The sequence below is a fragment of the Aotus nancymaae genome, unplaced genomic scaffold, assembly GCF_030222135.1.
Source record: "Aotus nancymaae isolate 86718 unplaced genomic scaffold, 86718_ANA_hifiasm-v0.15.2.pri h1tg000007l, whole genome shotgun sequence".
Classification (NCBI taxonomy): Eukaryota; Metazoa; Chordata; class Mammalia; order Primates; family Aotidae; genus Aotus; species Aotus nancymaae.
This window is the reverse complement of record NW_026988418.1, coordinates 24,978,879-24,999,398: the sequence shown is the minus strand read 5'-3', so window position 1 is coordinate 24,999,398 and position 20,520 is coordinate 24,978,879. Positions and strand designations below refer to the sequence as shown.

Sequence of the window (20,520 nt, the reverse complement as noted above, 5' to 3'; positions counted from 1 at the left end):
TTTCAAGTTAGCTACTATTTTTAACTCTGGCAACAATGAATAAAATGAAGCAAATCCTTTCATTCCAAAAATAAATTATTTAGGCCAGGTGCGGTGGCTCACGTCTGTAATCCCAGCACTTTGGTAGGCCAAGGTAGGTGGATCACCGAGGTCAGGAGTTTGAGACCAGCCTGGCCAACATGGTAAAACCCTGTCTCTATTAAAAATACAAAAATTAGCCAGGCGTGGTGGTGCGCACCTATAGACCCAACTACTTGGGGGGCTGAGGCAGGAGAATCGCTTGAACCTGGGAGGTGGTGGTTGTAGTGAGCCAAAATCATGCCATTGCACTCCAGCCTAGGTGACAGAGCAAGGCTCGGTCTCAAGAAATAAGTAAGTAGACCAGAGGCCGAACTCGGGTTCTGACAAGATGGCCGGGCTGCCCCGCAGGATCATCAAGGAAACCCAGCGTTTGCTGGCAGAACCAGTTCCTGGCATCAAAGCAGAACCAGATGAGAGCAACGCCCGTTATTTTCATGTGGTCATTGCTGGCCCTCAGGATTCCCCCTTTGAGGGAGGGACTTTTAAACTTGAACTATTCCTTCCAGAAGAATACCCAATGGCAGCCCCTAAAGTACGTTTCATGACCAAAATTTATCATCCTAATGTAGACAAGTTGGGAAGAATATGTTTAGATATTTTGAAAGATAAGTGGTCCCCAGCACTGCAGATCCGCACTGTTCTGCTATCGATCCAGGCCTTGTTAAGTGCTCCTAATCCAGATGATCCATTAGCAAATGATGTAGCGGAGCAGTGGAAGACCAACGAAGCCCAAGCCATAGAAACAGCTAGAGCATGGACTAGGCTATATGCCATGAATAATATTTAAGTTGATCCGATCATCAAGTGTGCATCACTTCTCCTGTTCTGCCAAGACTTCTTCCTTTTTGTTTGCATTTAATGGACACAGTCTTAGAAACATTACAGAATAAAAAAGCCCAGACATCTTCAGTCCTTTGGTGATTAAATGCACATTAGCAAATCTATGTCTTGTCCTGATTCACTGTCGTAAAGCATGAGCAGAGGCTAGAAGTATCATCTGGATTGTTGTGAAAGGTTTAAAAGCAGTGGTCCCTTCCTGCTTTTACTCATTTCCCCCATCCTGGTTTAAGTATAAAGCACTGTGAATGAAGGTAGTTGTCAGGTTAGCTGCAGGGGTGTGGGTGTTTTTCTTAATTTTTTTGAGGAGGGAGGTAGTTTTATTTTAATTTTATGGGCTCCTTTCCCCCTTTTATGGTGATCTAATTGCATTGGTTAAAAGCAGCTAACCAGTTATTTAGAATATGCTCTCTAGCCAAGTCTAACTTTATTTAGACGCTGTAGATGGACAAGCTTGATTGTTTGAACCAAAATGGGAACATTAAACAAACATCACAGCCCTCACTAATAACATTGTGACTTTGCTGTCAAGTGTAGATTCCCCCCTTCAAAAAAAGCTTGTGACCATTTTGTATGGCTTGTCTGGAAACTTCTGTAAATCTTATGTTTTAGTAAAATATTTTTTGTTATTCTAAAAAAAAAAAAAAAAAGAAATAAGTAAGTAAATAAATAAATAATTTAGACTTTAGGATGTATTTTTTAAATAAAGATGTAAAACTAGTAAAACATGCTGAGAAACTTCCTCACACACTAGAAAGCAAATTCAAATTTGTACTCCTAAGTTAGTCAGTTAAACTAATAGCCTGAGAGATATAAAGGATTTTAATCTCTGATGTAATTCAAAATTCAAAACGCCATAAAAGATGGTCAGTTATTATATACAGCTCTCAAGATACATTAATAGAAGCCGTTATTATCAAAACTAAAGAGGTCATCTAATACTTCATCCCTGTATTCATACCACATGATATTTTCAAGAAACACATTGATCTCCCTCCAATAGGTCTTCTATCTTTCTGAAAAAGTATTCTTTTTCAAGAACAGTATTCTTAATCTATGTCAAGCCCAATTCCTGAAGTCTATCAGAACCAGTAGGCTTCCTCTCTCAATCTTCTTTGTGCTAGCTATAAGTATTTCAACTGTCCCATAAGGCTTTTAAAGCCAAGAGCCATGAAATGTGCTGCCTTAGATAGATTTGAAGGGCAAGGATTCAAATCATACCACCCAATATTTGTTTCTATGTTAAGCAATGTGTGTGTATACATGTGTATAGACATTAATACATATGTATATATAAACAACTAATTTCTACTAAATGGGGAAAAGTCCAGTTTTAATTGATAAAAGGTAATTATTATATTCTTAGATAGGTAAAATATCTTAATTTTTGTTGTACTCATAATTATTGCTAACAGAAAAACTACTTTCACAAAAAGATAAAAAGAGCGAGTTAATGGTCTATTAATTATACATAAAATGGGTGAGTTCAAAGAACACAGTGTGGTACTCGAGTGTTTTCTAGAAAAATGCTAGAACATCTTTCAAACATATATGTATAGAAGAATATATTTTTTGTACCAATATGTTTAGTGAATCCTTTCTTCACTGACAGTGAAAAAAAATTAAATATAAGAACGAGTCCAAAATAATGAGATTTCACTGTACTAACTTAATTTTTAAAAACCTTTATAAAACTATATTAAGCCATTCTCTCTCACATATATATTATAATAATGATCAGCCTTTTTTCAACTAGAATCAAATCTAAAACAGAGGCTAGTTACTTACAGCAACTATTTTGTCATTCACTTGAATGTGGCCATTGTGGTACGCAGCACTGCCAGGTATTATACTTTTCACATAAATCCCTGGAGCTTCCCCTTAAGGTGCACAGACATACAGAAAAAGGAAGAAAATTCTAATTAGGCCTTGATTGCAAAATTTGTATCAAGAGTTTAATTAGTTAACGGGGTTGACTGGAGGTTTGATAAATACTATTTTGAACACAAGCAGAGAAATTGATGGATTACTTCAAACTGTCACCATCTCAAGTGACCCGAATTCGAAATGATTTGACTGATGACTACTCTTCTGGAAAAATAATCAGTAATGGAACCCTGATGAAATGTACTCTAATCTAAGCTGAAATTCAGAGTCCAGAGTAAGTCTGACTCTCTCTTAGTCTGTCTCTACTCTTACTGCTGATGTGGCATAAGACTTCATCATTTTCTTTTTCTTTTTCTTTATTTTTTTTTTGAGACGGAGTTGCTCTGTCACCTGGGCCAGAGTGTAGTGGCGCAATTTCAGCTCACTGCAACCTCTGCCTCCTTAGTTCAAGCGATTCTCTTGTCTCAGTCTCCTGAATAGGTGGGATTACAGGCCCGCACCACCACACCTGATAATTTTTGTATTTTTAGTAGAGACAAGGTTTCACCATGTTGGTCAGGCTGGTCTCGAACTCCTGACCTCGTGATCTGCCCACCTCGGCCTCCCAAAGTGCTGGGATTACAGGTGTGAGACACCACACCTGGCGACTTCATCATTTTTTTACAATCACTATGACAAGAGTGTCCTAGGTTCTCCTGCTTATATTTAGTTCACTGCTCATGTGAGCTTCGCAGACACAGAAATTAGAAAAGTACACATGATCTCTTTTTTATTTGAGACAGAGTTTCGCTCTTGTTGCCCAGGCTGGAGTGCAATGACTTTGACTTATCAAAAACCTTCTTCTTTTCCATTTATAACTCAAATGCCATCTTCTTTGTGAATTCTCCATTTCCCTCTGACAAACTGAATATGTCATCTGCCATACCATGATAGTTTGCTTGGTCCCCATATCTGCAAATTTCACATCTGCAGGATGTGAACCGGGTGTGGTGGCAAGCACCCGAAGTCACAGCTACTGGGGAGTCTGAGGCATGAGAATCGTTTGAACCCAGGAGGCAGAGGTTGCAGTGAGCCGAGATCATGCCACTACACTCCAGCCTGGCAACAGAGTGAAACTCCGTCTCAGAAAAAATAATAATAATAATTTTTTAAAAAGAACTAAGTGCTGCTTACATGTTTCTCCCTGAACAGACTTATCTTACTCATTTTCTACTCTCTCCAGAACTCCTGAAAAGTCCAATGAATAGAATAGAGCAAAAATGATTTTCAAAGACTGCTTGCTAAAAAGCATGTTGAGACTGGACGCAGTGGCTCACGCCTATAATCCTAGCACTTTGGGAGGGGGAGGTGGGCGGATCATGAGGTCAGGAGATCAAGAACATCCTGGCCAACATGGTGAAACCCTGTCTCTACTAAAAATACAAAAATTAGCTGGGCCTGGTGGTGCATGCCTGTAATCCCAGCTACTCGGGAGGCTGAGGCAGGAAAATCGCTTGAACCTGGGAGTCAGAGGTTGCAGTGAGCTGAGATCACGCCACGGCACTCCAGCCTGACGACAGAGCTAGACTCCATCTCAAAAAAAAAAAAAAAAAAAAGCGCTTTTGAGGGTAAAGAAGTAAAATGAGCCAGGTGTGGTGGCTCACGTCTGTAATCCCAGCACTTTCCGAGGTCAAGGCGGATAGATCACCTGAGGTCAGGAGTTTGAGACCCCTGGCCAACATGGTGAAACCCTGTCTCTGCTAAAAATACAAAAATTATCTGGATGTAGTGGTACATGCCTGCAGTCCCAGCTAATTGGAGGCTGGGGTAGGAGAATCTCTTAAACCTGGGAGTTGGAGGTTGCAGTGAGCCAACATTGCACCACTGCACTCCAGCCTGGGCAACAGAGTGAGACTCTGTCTCAAAAAAAAAAAAAGCAGCAGCAGCAGCAAAATAGTAAAATGATACTTCCCTTTATTCAGTAACACGAACATTAAGTTTTTTCATTCACTTTCACTTAGGAACTAAACCGTAAGTTTACGAACTAAATCATGATTCCTCTAACCAGACTTAGCATATTAAAAACTACTTCATGTGTTTTTTTGCAACATTATTATACAATCCACACTTAGCTCTTTTGAATGTCATTTAAATTCTGAACCAAATAAAGGTGGCACTTAGAATCTAAAGATTTGAAAAAAGATATTTCATCAGGCTAAAATAGCACAAGGTGGTCTGACATGAATTTCATTCAGGACTTTGAATACATTAGCACTCTTAATCCTTCCACCTGCTGTAAGTATGCAAAATAACAGTTTTTTTAGGAAATTAACTCTGTAATCTTGCTATTAAAAAAATTAGAACATTTTATAACTCTGAATTTTCATATTATTAGCAAATATTTGCGGAAAGGCTTATTTTTCTTACCCTAATAATTCTCTTACAATAAGGGAATAAATCTTATAGTGAAAGCTATCAAAGCTTTGCAGATAGGAGTTGAGGGAGCTTTATTCAGAGATACTTTAACTGTGTATTGTCACAGTTTATTCCTTTTATATGAAAGGAAAACAGTTCTAATGAAAATGCTTGTTTTAACTTTTTTTTTAGTGATAAAACATAATAGTCATACTTTAGGAACATTCACAGTATGAAATACACACAGTAATCAATTTACTTATCACAAATCTAATCTATCATAATACGTTAACAATATTCACAACATATCTATTTTACAAACAAAGAAGGTACAATTCAAATATTATACACTGAGCTGACCAATTATATTCTTTTGTTAATGACTATCAAGCCAGCTATAAAACTATTGAGATAAAAATGTGATTCTGTAATCACTGAGAAGTGACTGGTTGCTATTATAGATTCATGGTTTCATGGTTCAAGATTTAAATTAAAATCTGCAAGTATTTAATTTTACTATCTAGAAACCTTAACATCCTTCACAATTATTTCCAAATATAAAGTAAAAATTATTCATTTTTGGGGTGCTGGTTTGTGGTGCTCCCTGAGCTGTCTTTCCTGCTCCAAGATGCTTCAAAGTTTTATTAAAAATATGTGGCTCCCCTTGAAACCCTTCTATACCCAAGTTCACCAGGAGATTTGGGTAGGAATGGGGCTGATGGGCTTCATCGTTTATAAACTCCATGCCGCCGATAACAGAAATAAGGCTGTGAAAGCTGCAGCATCTGCTCATGATCATCATTAACCAGCTTACTTGGAATACATGTGAAAGAAAACGTCAGTCTGCCTGTAAATTTGAGCAAGCCGTGTTAGATGGGGCGCATGGAACATCACTGTACACTTGTATGAGTACCATTTACTTCATGGCATGAATAAATGGATCTGTGAGATGCTCAAAAAAAAAAAAAAAAAAGAAATTATTCATTTACCTGTATGAGATGTTCCAACATAGCCAACGATTCTAATTCCAAGACTCTGCCCATCTTTTTTAACAAGCTCAACATTGTAAGTTTCAAAAAGAGAAGTATCCTAAAAGGAAAAACCAAATTTAATGATACATGCTTAGTTGCATAACTGTGTGTACATCGTCAATCTGTGCAAGGTCTGTCAAGGATTTTCCTAGCATCTATGGTAGGCAGAATTGTAAGATGGTCCCCATGACCTTCAATCCCTGGTTCTACTCCCATATTGATGCCATATTACATGGCAAAAGGGAGATTATCCAGGTGGGCTAATCTCATCACTACAGCCCTTTTTTTTTTAAATAGAGATGGGGTGTCACCATGTTGGCCAGGCTGGTCTCGAACTCCCGACCTCAGGTGATCCACCCATCTTGGCCTCCCAAAGTGCTGGGATTACAGGCATGAGCCACCGTGCCCGGCCACTGCAGCCCTTTAAAGGCAGAGTTTCCTCCTGCTGGTAGCAGAAAGGGAAATGAAAAAGATCTGGCCAGGCATGGGGGCTTATGCCTGTAATCCCAGTACTTTGGGAGGACGAGACGGGCAAATCACGAGGTCAGGAGATCAAGACCATCCTGACTAACTCGGTGAAACCCTGTCTCTACTAAAAATACAAAAAATTAGCCAGGTATGGTGGCACACGCCTGTAGTCCCAGCTACTCACAGGAGAAGGCAGAGGTTGCAGTGAGCCAAGGTTGTGCCACTGCACCCTAGCCTGGGTAACAGAGCAAGGCTCTGTCTCAAAAAAAGAAAAAAAGAAGATGATCTGAATCAGCAAAAAGAAGATGATCTTCAACTTGTGGTTTGAAGATGGAAGGAGTCATGTGACAAGGAATGTAGGGGATCTTAAGGAGCCGAAAGAGGTCTCTGGCTGGCAGCAGACAAATAAAAAGGGACCTCAGTCCTATAGCAAGGAACAAGATTCTGCCAACAATCTGAATGAGATTGGGCATGGACTGTCCCCAGGGCATCCAGAAAAGAGCCCAGCCAGGCCCACACCTTGATTTTGGCCTTGTGAGAAGCTAAGCAGAGGCCACGTGCAATGGCTCACACCTATAATCCCAGCACTTTGGGAGGCCGAGGCGGGGGGATCACCTGAGGTCAGGAGTTTGAGACCAACCTGGCCAACATGGCGAAACTCCGTATCTACTAAAAATACAAAATTTAGCCAGGCGTGGTGGCACATGCCAGTAACCCCAGCTACTCCAGAGGCTGATACAGAAGAATCACTTGAACCCGGGAGGTGGAGGTTGCAGTGAGCTGAGATTGAGTCACTGCATTCCAGCCTGGGCAACAGAGCGAGACTGTCTCAAAAAAAAAAAAAAAAAGCTAATCGGAGAGATCAGCCAAGCCCACCCTAAATTCTGACCTACAGAACTGTGAACTAACAAAGGATATTGTTTTAAACCAGTAAATTTGTTGTAACTTGTTACACAACAATAGAAAACTAACATAACCACTTAGAAAAAAGGCTATATTTGTATCTGAAAGAACCATGAACACAAAGAAAAATTTAGAAACAAAAGGTAAGACTAATTATTGTTAACTAATATAAAAATATTGACATAAAACTTCTTTTCTTTTCTTCTTCTTTTTTTTAAGAGACAGATCTTGCTCTGTCACCCAGACTGGAGTGTAGTGGAGCAATTATAGCTTACAGCAACCTCAAACTCCTGGCCTCAAGCAATCCTCCCCATTCAGCCTCCCAAGTAGCTGGGACTATAGGTGTGCTACTGCATCTGGTCCTAAAACTTATTTTCAATACTCGTCTTTTAAACATTTCTGTAAATGCCTGTAATCCCAGCACTTTGGGAGGCCAAAGCGGGCGGATCTCTTGAGGTCGGGAGTTTGAGACCAGCCTGACCAACATGAAGAAACCCCATCTCTAATAAAAATACAAAATTAGCCCAGCATGGTGGCACATGCCTATAAACCTAGCTACTCAGGAGGCTGAGGCAGGAAAATCACTTGAACCTGGAAGGCGGTGGTTACGGTGAGCCAAGATCACGCCATTGCACTCCAGCCTGGGCAACAAGAGCGAAAAAACAAACCCCCCTATTTCTTTGCTTTTACTTTTTTATGTCTTCATTAAAAGCCCATGTTGAGATAGTGGGAAGGAGCTTGAAATGGACCAAAAAGATGTGAATTCAAATTCCAGTTTTACAACTTACTCCCTGTAAGGTCTTTAATGTGATGTTTGACTTTATCTTCCTCATCTATTAAATGTATAATAAGGCCTAACTGGGAGAATTACTGTGAAGATTTCAGATGACCTGAATAATTCCAGGTGCTTGATAATTAATAATAACTATTATTATTATATAACCGAAATAATTATTATAATAAATATTACCATTGATATTCACTCCCTTCAGTCAGCCTGTGGCTACCAGTGGTAATTCTCATACATCAGCCAGTGTTTACAGGTTTCCCTTCACCACCTGGAAGTTTTTTTTACAGTTCTCCCCTCACCAGCCCAATGACAAGGCAAGTATTATTATTCTTCAACTTATAAATAAGTCACCGAGGCTCAGAGAGGTTGAATGACTTAACCAGGCTCAGAGAGGTCGAATGACTTAATACTGAGAAACAGCGAAACAGAAAACGAACATGTCTGATGTCTCCAAGTGAGGTTTTTTTTTTCCCTATTTCACTGGCAAGTGCTCAACTCACATCAATGTGGTGCTTCAAGGTGAATTTCTTATCTTACAGTGTGTCACACCCAGGCTTTGGTTTAAGATGAAAGAATGACATGTATACTCACAGAACCACGGCCCTTGCTGGCTACAGTGGGCAGGGCGACAGGCAAGGCAGCAGGGGCAGGAGGGGTTACCGAAACTTCACCAGTTGGGTCTCTAGCAACGAGCATCCTGACTGAATTCCCACAGTTCCTTAGAACCTGTGCAACTTGCTCACTGGTCATTCCCTGCACATTTGTGCCACCAATCTTCAAGATGTGGTCCCCTGTCTGCAGTCTTCCATCCTTCAACCCAAGAAAAGACAAAATTATTTTGAGAACTCAATGCTCTAACTTCACCAGTTAATAATACTTCATCAGACTTTCAGCTCTCGCAAAATGGCTGACAAAGAAGCCACCTAAAATGCTGAATAAAATGGAATATTGTTAATAACTGGCTGAATTAGTGATAATAAAGAAATTCCATGTAAAACACAAAGGAATGGCTCAGAATGAGAAAAGTAATCAGTATTCTAAAAAAGGCTTCTGCTTGAGGGTATAAGCTCATGCCTAATGGCCTAGAGCTAGGGTGTTAATGGCCCTGTGTCCACAGAAGAGGTCAGAAAGCTCAGGGCCTCAAGAAGGAAAGGTCAGCACAGAAGTCTCCAGCATAAAGCTGGGAACTTCAAAACTAACATGCTCAGTGACACGTTTGAGGAATAGAAAGATGCCAGTGTGGCTACAAGAAAATGAAGAAAAAGAAGAATAGTCCACAAGATGGGGGGTTAATGGAGTCAGACAGTATAGGGCATCTTCTTTGCATGATTGGGAAGGGAAGGCACAGAGGAATGACATTACCTGACTGACTTTAACAAGTCATTGCTCTGTTCTCATTGCTTGGGTGACAGAGCAAGACTCCAAAAGAGTTGAAAGATACATAATATTATGCCTCTCAAGCTAGGTGGTATGTATTACACACTGGTAATTATTGTTTTGGTTTCTTTTTGTTGTTGAGATAGAGTACCACTCTGTTGCCCAAGTTGGTCTTGAAAACAATTATTGTTGTAATTGTTATTTAAAATGTGGACAGATATTATATACATTCTTTTATATGTATGTATACTTCATACACAGAGGGTTAATAATAATTTATCAAAATGAGTATCTGTTCATTTCCCTTCTTTGTGAAATTTTTGAAACAGCTAATTTTTACAAAATTTTTCCTAAATTTGTTTAGTAAGAAATTTTGAATTCACTTTACTTATCTTTATTATAGTGTATTAAAGATACCACCATGTTAACATAGCTGGCTTTATTTACATTTACACATGCAGAGCACCTTGCAGGTTCAAAATCACTTTCATGTACCATCTCACTTAGAGAAGGACAACTTTCCTGACTTGGCCAAGGTCACAAAGGTGATAAAAGGGTTGAACCAAAGTTGAATCCAAGTTGCTCACTGAAGACTATTCTCATTTAGTTATTTGCCTTAAACTTCAATATCTCCAGAGTAATATTACCGTTAACAAGTCAATCTCCTACATGCAAAGGCTGCTAGTAGATAGTAAATTTACTGTTTTTCTGTTCCCCAAGAAACTGCCTATAACTCTCAAAAAGTTTGAATGAAATGAAGATGAAAAACAGATACTCTGCAACATAGAGAGAAAGCTTGAGAACAGAGCAATGACTACTGGGTTAATCCAGTCCTAAGCTTCAAATTTCTAGTTCCAGGTGGCACCATCTGCAAGCTAAAGATGACATTCTGAAGGAATAAGTCTTTTTAAAAACTCTTAGACTGAAAAATCTATTCTCCATCCTTCCTTTTCTCCAATTTTACAGGAACCTAAATGAAGGAATGCTTTAGACTGAAACAATGAGTACAAAGCTCTGTGTTTTGTTGTAGTGCTGCAGAAGGCACTGGAAGGGACTAGAAGTGGAGAGAAGCAGTGCAGCAGAAATGCAATTTAATTCAGAAACATCTGGAAAGACTTAGAGAACAGAAACAGATCCAAGGAGGACATTGTTATGAAAAAAGGAATAAAGAATTGCTGGATTTCCACTTGAATAATGATAATTTGATATTCTGTTTTCATCCACGCAACAAACTTGAAACAAAATAAGCAACTACTTAAGAGAAAGTCAGTGGTCCCCATGAAAAATAAGAGTAAAGTTGCCTCTGTAAATCAAACTATTCTTCAACAGAATTATGCCCTGATTGAAAAATTTAAAAATATGTCTAATAAGTGTTTTCATACTTGGCTTGGCTAAAGAAGGACATTTTATCATAAGGTATATTTTTAGTCACTTCTTAGGCATTATTTTTCTTCTATTTTATCTCAACTCTTAATTTAAAATGATGTAGATAATTTGCATCTGTCACTGAAAGTCAAACATTTTCTTCCTACAGAAAAGCAGGTGTTCTAAAGAATTCATAAGTACAAAAATAGTCATTAGTCAGATTGATAGAAAAACACCAAAATGACAGCTACCTTGTCTAAGTCCAGCAGCCCCAGACTGCATTTTATTGATATTTTCTGATCAACATTCTCCTTCCATAACCTGTCTTCTGTGTGAGGAAAGTGAAAGGCATAAAGTCTCTTTTGTTCTTTAATAGAAATCATCAATCAATGAAAACCAATAAATAGCTATGCCAAGATTCAAGTACATAGGATGCTAATAAAACATTCACATATAAAAGTTTATTAATCTATAGATTCTTTCAAAAGAGAAAAAAACTATGCATATCTGGCCTCAATCTGATTCTTTGATAACACACCAAAACTTGACAGGTGGTGGTTTCTTATACAGTTACAATGTAGAATCTGGAACCATATCACCAATATGGTGAAACCCTGCCTCTACTAAAATATAAAAATTAGCCGGGCATAGTGGTGGGCACCTGTAGTCCCAGCTACTTGGGAGGCTGAGGCAGGAGAATCACTTGTACCCGGGAGGCAGAGGTTGCAGTGAGCCAAGGTTGTGCCACTAGATTCCAGCCTGGTGACAGAGCAAGACTTCATCTCAAAAAAAAAAAAAAATCCCTGGTGGTCTAGTGGCTAGGATTTGGCGCTTTCACTGCCACGGCCCAAGTTCGTTTTCCGGTCAGGGAACCAAAAAAATAAAAAAATTAAAAAATAAAATAAAATAAATAAAAAGAGCAAGCCTAAGACTGTTTTCCTTTGAAAGGCCTTCTCACAAGGTTAGCTCTTGGCTAACACCTGGGAGCTTAGATTCTGTGAGGGTTCTCACCATTCTCTGGTAAACACAGCTCCAGGCGCCTAAAGTGTGGTTTCTCCTGAACACCTGCATTCTCCTGGAAGTCAAGGACGTCAGTATATGCCACACAGTGTGTGCCTACATGACCAGCATCCAGTCACAACACTGTGCACTGAGTCTCTGATGGGTTTCCATGACAGACATTTCAGATGTGTGGTCATAATTCACCACTAGAAGATTTAAGTGTGTCCTCTATGGCTCCACAGGGAGAGGACTCGTGGAAGCTGGTGCCTGGTTTCCTCCAGACTCCACCTCATGCACCTTTTCCATGTGGATTTTGCTTTGTATTCTTTCACTGTGATAGCTGTGCACACAACTGTCTGCTGAGTCCTATGAGTCCTCCTAGCAAGTCATCAAAGTTGGTGGTCTTGGGGACCATTTTAGAAGTAGGGAATTAAGCCAAGATGTCATTTTCCCAGAGGGAGGTGGATCCAGAATTCAAGCCTTCATCTGTCTGATTGAAAAGCTCACACACTATAATCCTATGCTCTTTCCTTTCAGAGGCTTATTTGGATGTAGGTGTGTTGAGAAGAATTTCTCCAAAGGTAGATCTAGGAATGGTGTATACCACGTCTTGTGCCATAGCCTAGGGCCTGAGGGTGCTGCAGCTTAAGTCATTTCATGAGTTACGGCCAGCAGAACATTGACTGGTGACAGGCAACAAATGAGGCAGGCCAAGGAAGGAGATACACGGATCACAGCAAGAAGGCTGAAGAGGTTTTATTTGCCGTCAGCTGATATGAGAGGAAAGGAGAAGTGAGTACTGCTCTGTGCCCTGTGTTTGGCCTTACCATATGCCCTCTGTTGTTCCTAGAGCTGACTACTCCCTGTCGGTGGATGTGAACAACTGTGCACAGGTATATATCAGAAAAAGGAAAACATCAGGTTTAACTTTGGATAAATTCAAACAACAAAGCTCAGACTTCAGAAACAAATACGAGCTCAATCCTGACTTTGTCGCTCACCTAGCTGCTGTAGGCTTGGGCAATTTCTTAATGGTTTCCATATCTATAATTTGGGAGTAAAACTTATAAGACTGTTTTGAAGGTTACATGGGAATAACGTACTTAAGCAGATAACAATGTCTGGCATAAGTACTTGCTTCTATTTGAGCACTTATGACCCTGTGACAAGCATACCCTCTACCTCCTCTTTGATGATCTGAAATAGTGACGATCCCTTCCAGTAAAGGGCGAAAATCAGACTTGGGCTTTTTCCAACAATGCCTCAATGGGATTAATCTGGGAAACTCTGCACATCTTATTCTTGTGAAAATTCATAAAGCATGTTAGTATTTTAAAAGCTCAGAAAATTATTACAGGAAAGAAACTTATTTGATTTTGTTTAAATTTACTTGACCCTTTGTTTTGCCCAATAACCACTCCACTTTGCATTTTAGGGAAAAAAAAAGCCATTCCAACTAACAAACCTATTAAAATTTCTAAGGCAGAGGCAGAAGAAGGGATGGAATACAAAGAAAGGCATTTCAAAATTGGCTGCAATATTTCATTCTTTCCAGGTTATAAAAAAAAATTTTAAGAATCCTTAAAGAATATTATTTGTTTTGTGCCACAGATGTATGTGGGTTTTGTTTGTTTGTTTGTTTTCTTGAAACAGAGTCTTGCTCTGTCACCCAAGCTGGAGTGCAGTGACATGATCTCGGCTCACTACAACCTCCGCCTCCTAGGTTCAAGCGGTTCTCCTGCCTTAGTCTCCCGAGTAGTTGGGATTGCAGGTTTGCATCACCATACCTGGTTAATTTTTTTGTGTTTTTAGTAGAGATGGGGTTTCACCTTGTCGGCCAGGCTGGTCTCAAACTCCTGACCTCAAGTGGTCTGCCTGTCTCAGCTTTCCAAAATGCTGGGATTTCAGGCGTGAGCCACCACACCCAGCCACAGATGTGTAAAGGTCTATGAAATGAACATTCTCAAACATTCTGGTCTCAGAACTTGCTACAGTTTGGACATTTGTCCCCAAAGAGACCTTTGTCCCCAAAGAGTTCGAGATCAGCCTGGCCAACATGGTGAAACCCCGTCTCTACTAAAAATACAAAAAATTAGCTGGGTATGGTGACACATACCTGTAATCCCAGCTACTCAGAAGGCTGAGGCATGAGAATAGCTTGAACCTGGGAGGTGGGGCCCAGTGGAAGGTGTTTGGGTCATAGGGGTGAATCCCTCGTGAATGGCTTCGTGCAGTGAGTTCTTGCTCTGAGTTCTCTGCAGTGAGTTTACTTGGTGCAGTGAGTTCTCACTCTGATTGTTAAAAAGAGCCCCTCCCCACCACCATCTTCACCCCCACAACCTGCCCCATGCTTCCTCACTGTCCACATGATCTCTGTACACACTGGCTCTCCTTCACCTTCCACCATGGAAGCAGCCTGAGGCTTTCTCCAGATGCCAAATTTTCCAGCCAGCAGAACTGTAAGCTAAATAAATCTCTTTTAAATTACCCAGTCTCAGGTATTTCCGTATAGCAACACTAAATGGATGAAGACAGAACTCCTTCACATTCTTAAATATCATTAAGGATGGAGGGATAGGAATCACGAAGTAGCGCAAGAATCTGCTGGGGGTAATGAATAGGCTCATTATCTTGATTGTGGTAATGGATGGTATAACAGTTAAATTATATGTGTCAACTTGGCTAGAATGTGGTGCTAACTGTTTTGGTCAAACACTAGTCTAGATGTTGCTGCAAAGGAATTTTGTAAATGTGATTAGCATATACGAACAGTTGACTTTAAGTAAGGAAGATTGCCCTCAATGACATAGGTGAGCCTCATCCAATCAGTTGAAGAATTCACAAATAAAAACTAGATTTCCTAGAGAAGGAATTCTACTTCAAGAATGTAACACAGCTTCTTGAGAAATTCTGCCAGCCTGCCCTATGGATCTCAAACTCAAGACTACAACATCAACTCTTGTCTGAGTTTTTTCAGTCCCCATCATGGCATGAGCCAATTTTTTAAAATAACCTCTTTATATATGCATACACACACAGACACACACCCCCTATTGGTTCTGTTTCTCTGGGGAAACCTGACTGCTGGTAAAGATGAATTCACAAATGTATTCATATGCAAAAATTGGTACTGAGGAATTTTCTAAATATTTAATATGTTAATTTTTATCAATATATATTAATATCTATATTTTTAAAGAGCTATATTTTCCAAAATAAGAAATATTAGTGAGAGTAAAACTGTTTAATATTTTTACAAATCTCTTTAATATCTGGCTTAAAGGAAAACAGCTGAACTCATCTGCTTCTGCATTCAATATGTTATGATACACTGTTTCAGAAGTATATGAAAAATATCTGGCCTCAATCTGATTCTTTGATAACACACCAAAACTTGACAAGTGGTGGTTTCTTATACAGTTACAATGTAGAATCTGGAACCATATCAACAAACTGTCAGACACTATTTTATTAAAATACACTGATACATCTTGATTTTCGAAAGGATCTTTTAGCTATGTTTTATTTTGTCATATCACATACCGGTCTTCAGAAAATATTGAGGCTGGGTATGGTGGCTCACACCTATAATCCCAGCACTTTGGGACACCTAAGCAAGATAGCTTGAGGTCTGGAGTTCGAGACCACCCTGGGAAACCAAGTGAGACGCTGTCTCTACAAAAAATAAAAATGAGTCTGGGGGGGTGCAATGTCTCACACCTGTAATTCCAGCACTTTGGAAGGCCAAGGCAGGAGGATGGCTTGAGCTCAGGAATTTGAAATCAGCCTGGGCAACATGGTGAAACCCCATCTCTATAAAAAATACAAAACAGCCAGGCATGGTGACCTGTGCCTGAAGTCCCAGCTACTCTGGAAGCTGAGGTGGGAGAACCACTTGAACCCCAGAGGCAGAGGCTGCAGTGAGCCAAAATTGCACCAATGCACTCCAGCCTGGGTGACAGAGTGAGGCCCCGTCTCAAAAAAATAAAAATAAAAATAGATTAGCCTAGCATGGTGGCACACGCCTGTAGTACCAGCTACTTGATAGAGTGAGGTAGGAGGACTGCTTGAGCCTGGGAAATCAAGGCTGCAGTGAGCTAGGATCATGCCGCTGCACTCCAGCCTGGGTGACAGAGCAAGACTCTGCTCGGGAAAAAAAAAAAAAAAGAGGAAAAGAAAATATTGATCCACAGTTATGCAGACCTTCCAAATACTGACATATTTCATCATATAATATCAAAACGATCATACTGAGCTGGGTGCAGTGGCTCACACCTGTAATCCTAGCACTTTGGGAGGCCGAGGTGGGCAGATTGCCTGAGCTCAGGAGTTTGAGACCAGCCTGGGCAACACAGTGAAACTCTGTCTCAACTAAAATACAAAAAATCAGCCAGGCATGGTGGTGGGCGCCTGTAGTCCAAGCTACTTGGGAGGCTAAGGCAGGAGAATCGCTTGAACCAGGGAGGCAGAGGTTACAGTGAATCGAGATCACACCACTGCACTCCTGCCTGGGTGACAGAGCAAGACTGTCTCAAAAAAAAAAAACCATGTTGGTTAATATCAATCAACAATCTAATCAGAAATGCCTTTCTTTTTCTTTTCTTTTTTTTTTGAGACAGGGTCTTACTCTGTTGCCTAGACTGGATGGAGTTCAGTGCCAGGATCTCAGCTCAAAGAAGCAGGCTCTGCCTCCCAGACTCAAGTGATCCTCTCACCTCAGCCTCCAGAGTACCACCACACCCAGCTAACTTTTGTGTCTTTTGTAGAGACAGGATTTTGCCTTCTTGCCCAGGCTGGTATTGAACTCCTGGGCTCAAGGGATCCTCCCACCTTGGTCTCCCAAAGTGCTGGGCTTACAGGCATGAGCCAGCACGCCCAGCCTTAGAAAAGCTTTCAATATTAGGGACGTGTCAAGCTCATGATAAAATACACATCTTCCAAAATTCTAATTTTTGCTTAAGCTCAAATTTTATTGTTGCCAACAAACAGTGTCAGTTGTTTTCCTTGAAATAACAGGTTCACATCATCCATTCTCAAAAAACCATCTTCCAAATACCCAAGTCTGGATAAACATAATTTTTCTGCAGTTATTTTTATAAAAATAAAAATGCTGTTCCACATAAAAAAGTAGAAGATTCATCTTGCAAATGACTTTCCTTAAGACAACCATCATACTTCAGTACATAGCAAGAACGCTACACAGTACTTCCTGCTTTGACAATATTCAAAAGACAGGCACTAAATGGTCAAAATGTACTGAAATTAATCATTTTACTACATCATAAAAAACTCCAAGCGATGGGTGCAGCAAACCACCATGGTACATGGATACCTGCATAACAAACCTGCACCTTCTGCACATGTACCCCAGAACTTTAAGTGTAATAAAAATAATAATAATAATCATACTAAATATCCAGAGGGGAGGAAAAAAGAACTCCAAGTGAAACAGCATTTTTTTTCTTTTTTGTTGCAAGCACACAGCAGAAAAAAATGCAATGATTCCTGTAACAGTTTGTGGACACTGCCTTGTTTTGCACCAAGGCACCAGCAGTTTTAGTCTGCAGCTGCTTTTGTATCATCAGTACAAATGTTAATGGGGTGAAAGGGATAATAACATCGTGATATTATTGGAAAAGCTGTTTGGATCTCACAGACCACCTGCAAGGCTTTCAGAACCCTCCAGAGGCCCACAGACCAAACTTTGACAACTGCTGTTGTAAATAAATGCTCTTAGGTGCTGAAATGATGACAGGAACATCAGTGGCTCCACAAGTTGTATAAGGTGAAGTGATCATAATCTGAAATGAAGAGCCGAGGAACTCACCTTGAAGCTGCATTTGCATGGCAAACTCATTTTTACTTATGTATGTCTATTAGAAGGGATAAATTTACACGTAACTGGGCAATAACCAGTGAAATTTTACATATCATTCTGATTATGGGAATAACTAAAGTTATTTCTGATTTATCATGGCCATTCTATTTAATATGGGCTTATTATTTAGTCAAATTTCTAAACTAGTTTCTAAGAACTAAATGTAGTAATTAACATTTCTTCAATATAAAATTAAGCAGAAACAGCTGCTAATTTTTTTTAGTAGCCCACTTTCAGTTTAAACACTGTTAAACAATGAAAGGTAGTCATTTAACTTATAAGGCCATAAATTTTAATTCAAGTGAAATTTACCATGTATAATATTAGGACAAATGTTTATAATCACTGTATCTTCTGATTTTAACATTTAGGCCATCGAAAGATACGTTAGAGGAGAATAATACAGATGTTCAAAACGCAATATTCATTACCAACTCTTCAATAAAAAAAAAATTATCCTCTGATGGAATCATGAAGCCTGTCAATTATAAGGAAAACAAACCCCAAAAATGTTGATTTAGGAACTGTTTAAAATAAGACAGAGTAGTTGGGCGTGGTGGCTCATGCCTGTAATCCCAGCACTTTGGGAGGCTGAGGCGGGTGGATCACGAGGTCAAGAGATGGAGACCATCCTGGTCAACATGGTGAAACCCCGTCTCTACTAAAAATACAAAAAATTAGCTGGGCACGGTGGCAAGTGCCTGTAATCCCAGCTACTCAGGAGGCTGAGGCAGGAGAATTGCCTGAACCCAGGAGGCGGAGGTTGCAGTGAGCCGAGATCACGCCATTGCACTCCAGCCTGGGTAACGAGAGCGAAACTCCGTCTCAAAAATAAATAAATAAATAAATAAAATAAAATAAGACAGAGTATATACTAATAATACTTACAGAATAAGCCATTTTTAAGCTATACTTAAATTCTAGTTATTAAGTCATATATCCTGGTAACTTATGTTATAAAATTACCTTTCAATTCATACAACTTAAATTTTATAAAACCAAAATGATAACAAGGAAGGTTGACTTACTCGATCTGCTAATCCTCCAGGAACTATAGTCCTCACAACCACGCCACTTGTTTTTCCTCCAACTATTCCAAAGCCTAGTCCAGAGCCATCATTAATGAGCTCAACTTCTTCAACATGGCCCCAACAAACCTACAAATTAATGGCAAATAAGAGTCGCAGTATCAGTAATACCCACAGATTCTTAGCTTTCCAGTATCATCATTACCAAAGTAACAGATTTGCAAAAAAATTGAACATTCACACAATTAATAAAGGCAACTTTCTACAGGCTAAGATATACAGACAGAGATAATCACACAGTCTCTGCCCATAGGGATCTTATAATCCATTAGAGAGAAACTAAAACACAAATAATTAAAGTACAAGGCAGAATACTGGATCATAAGACACCGTAGCCCTAAGAACACAGAAGACATTTCTCATTCCTCACTCTATGCCTGATGTCCAGCACAGTGCCCAGCACATAGTAGGGACCAATAAATACATGTCTGCTTGAAAGAGAATCACAAATATTATAAAGATTATTTTGCGGGAAGGGGGAGCACATGATGTCAAAACCAATGAAGAATTATAGAAAACTTCAAGGAAAAGGGGCATTTAAGTTGCATTACAAAGGAAGACATTCAAGCAAAAAGAAAATCTAAGGGCAAAGCTAGGCCAGCTAACAGAATGGATGAAAGATATGGTCAAAGGCTTGGATTTAACTAGGTAATTAAGTGGAAATATTTAAAGGTTTTAGAAGATAAATGACAGGAGCAAAGCAGTGATTTAAGAAAATTCATCTGGCAGCAATGTGAAGAATCTAATGGTGGAAGGACACACGTGAAGAGACTAATTTAGGAGACCCTTAGGAGGGAGAGGAAAGGTAGGCCTCACTGAAGATATCAGCAATAGGATTATATAAATCAGACGAAAGACACGAGCATTTCCCCTCTAGCTAGCAGGTTTCTATGACAAATGTGCATTACTTCACATAATCCAACTGCAGAACAATATCCTCCCTCTCAAGATCATTAGGGCATACTCATTACTTTCTCTCTCTCTCTCTCTTTCTCTCTTTCTTTCTTGAGACAAGGTCTCACTGAGTTACCCAGGTTAGAGTGTAGTGCAAGGTCAGAGCTCACATCAGCCTCAAACTCAGGATCCATCCATCCTCCAGCCTCAGCCTCCCAAATAAGCTGGAACTACAGGTATGCATCACCAGGCCCAGCTAATTTTTTTATCTTTTGTACAGGTGGGCTGTTTTGTTTGTTTGTTTGTTTGTTTTTGAGACACAGTCTCGCTCTGTTGCCCAAGCAGGAGTGCAATGGCACAATCTCAGCTCACTGCAACCACCACCTCCTGGGTTCAAGCAATTCTACTGCCTCAGCCTCCCGAGTGCTCAGCTAACTTTTGTATTTTTAGTAGAGATAGGGTTTCACCATGTTGGCCAGGCTGGTCTCAAACTCCTGACCTCAGGTGATTCGCCCACCTCAGCCT

At 39.8% G+C, this 20,520-nt stretch overlaps 3 protein-coding genes across 12 annotated transcripts in view; 2 read left to right on the top strand and 1 right to left on the bottom strand.

Annotated features, from left to right (window-relative positions):
* PATJ (PATJ crumbs cell polarity complex component) overlaps positions 1–20,520 on the bottom strand; it is a 399,000-nt gene that overhangs the window by 355,447 nt on the left and 23,033 nt on the right. For all 10 annotated transcript variants that reach the window (XM_064372414.1, XM_064372417.1, XM_064372415.1 and 7 more), the window contains exons 7-10: positions 19,042–19,170; positions 8,983–9,201; positions 6,189–6,288; positions 2,707–2,798 (exon numbers count right to left, since the gene is read on the bottom strand). In XM_064372414.1, coding sequence (XP_064228484.1) covers positions 2,707–2,798; positions 6,189–6,288; positions 8,983–9,201; positions 19,042–19,170 — 540 coding nt within the window. The remainder of the gene's footprint in view (positions 1–2,706; positions 2,799–6,188; positions 6,289–8,982; positions 9,202–19,041; positions 19,171–20,520) is intronic.
* LOC135272704 (ubiquitin-conjugating enzyme E2 N) lies at positions 379–990 on the top strand. Its single transcript, XM_064371269.1, has one exon. It carries the CDS (start codon positions 410–412, stop codon positions 866–868), a length of 459 nt encoding a protein of 152 aa, XP_064227339.1. The 5' UTR covers positions 379–409; the 3' UTR covers positions 869–990.
* Positions 5,780–6,152, top strand: LOC110568579 (ATP synthase subunit ATP5MJ, mitochondrial-like). The gene has a single exon (XM_064371256.1). The coding sequence runs from the start codon at positions 5,828–5,830 to the stop codon at positions 6,002–6,004; it is 177 nt and encodes a 58-aa protein (XP_064227326.1). The 5' UTR covers positions 5,780–5,827; the 3' UTR covers positions 6,005–6,152.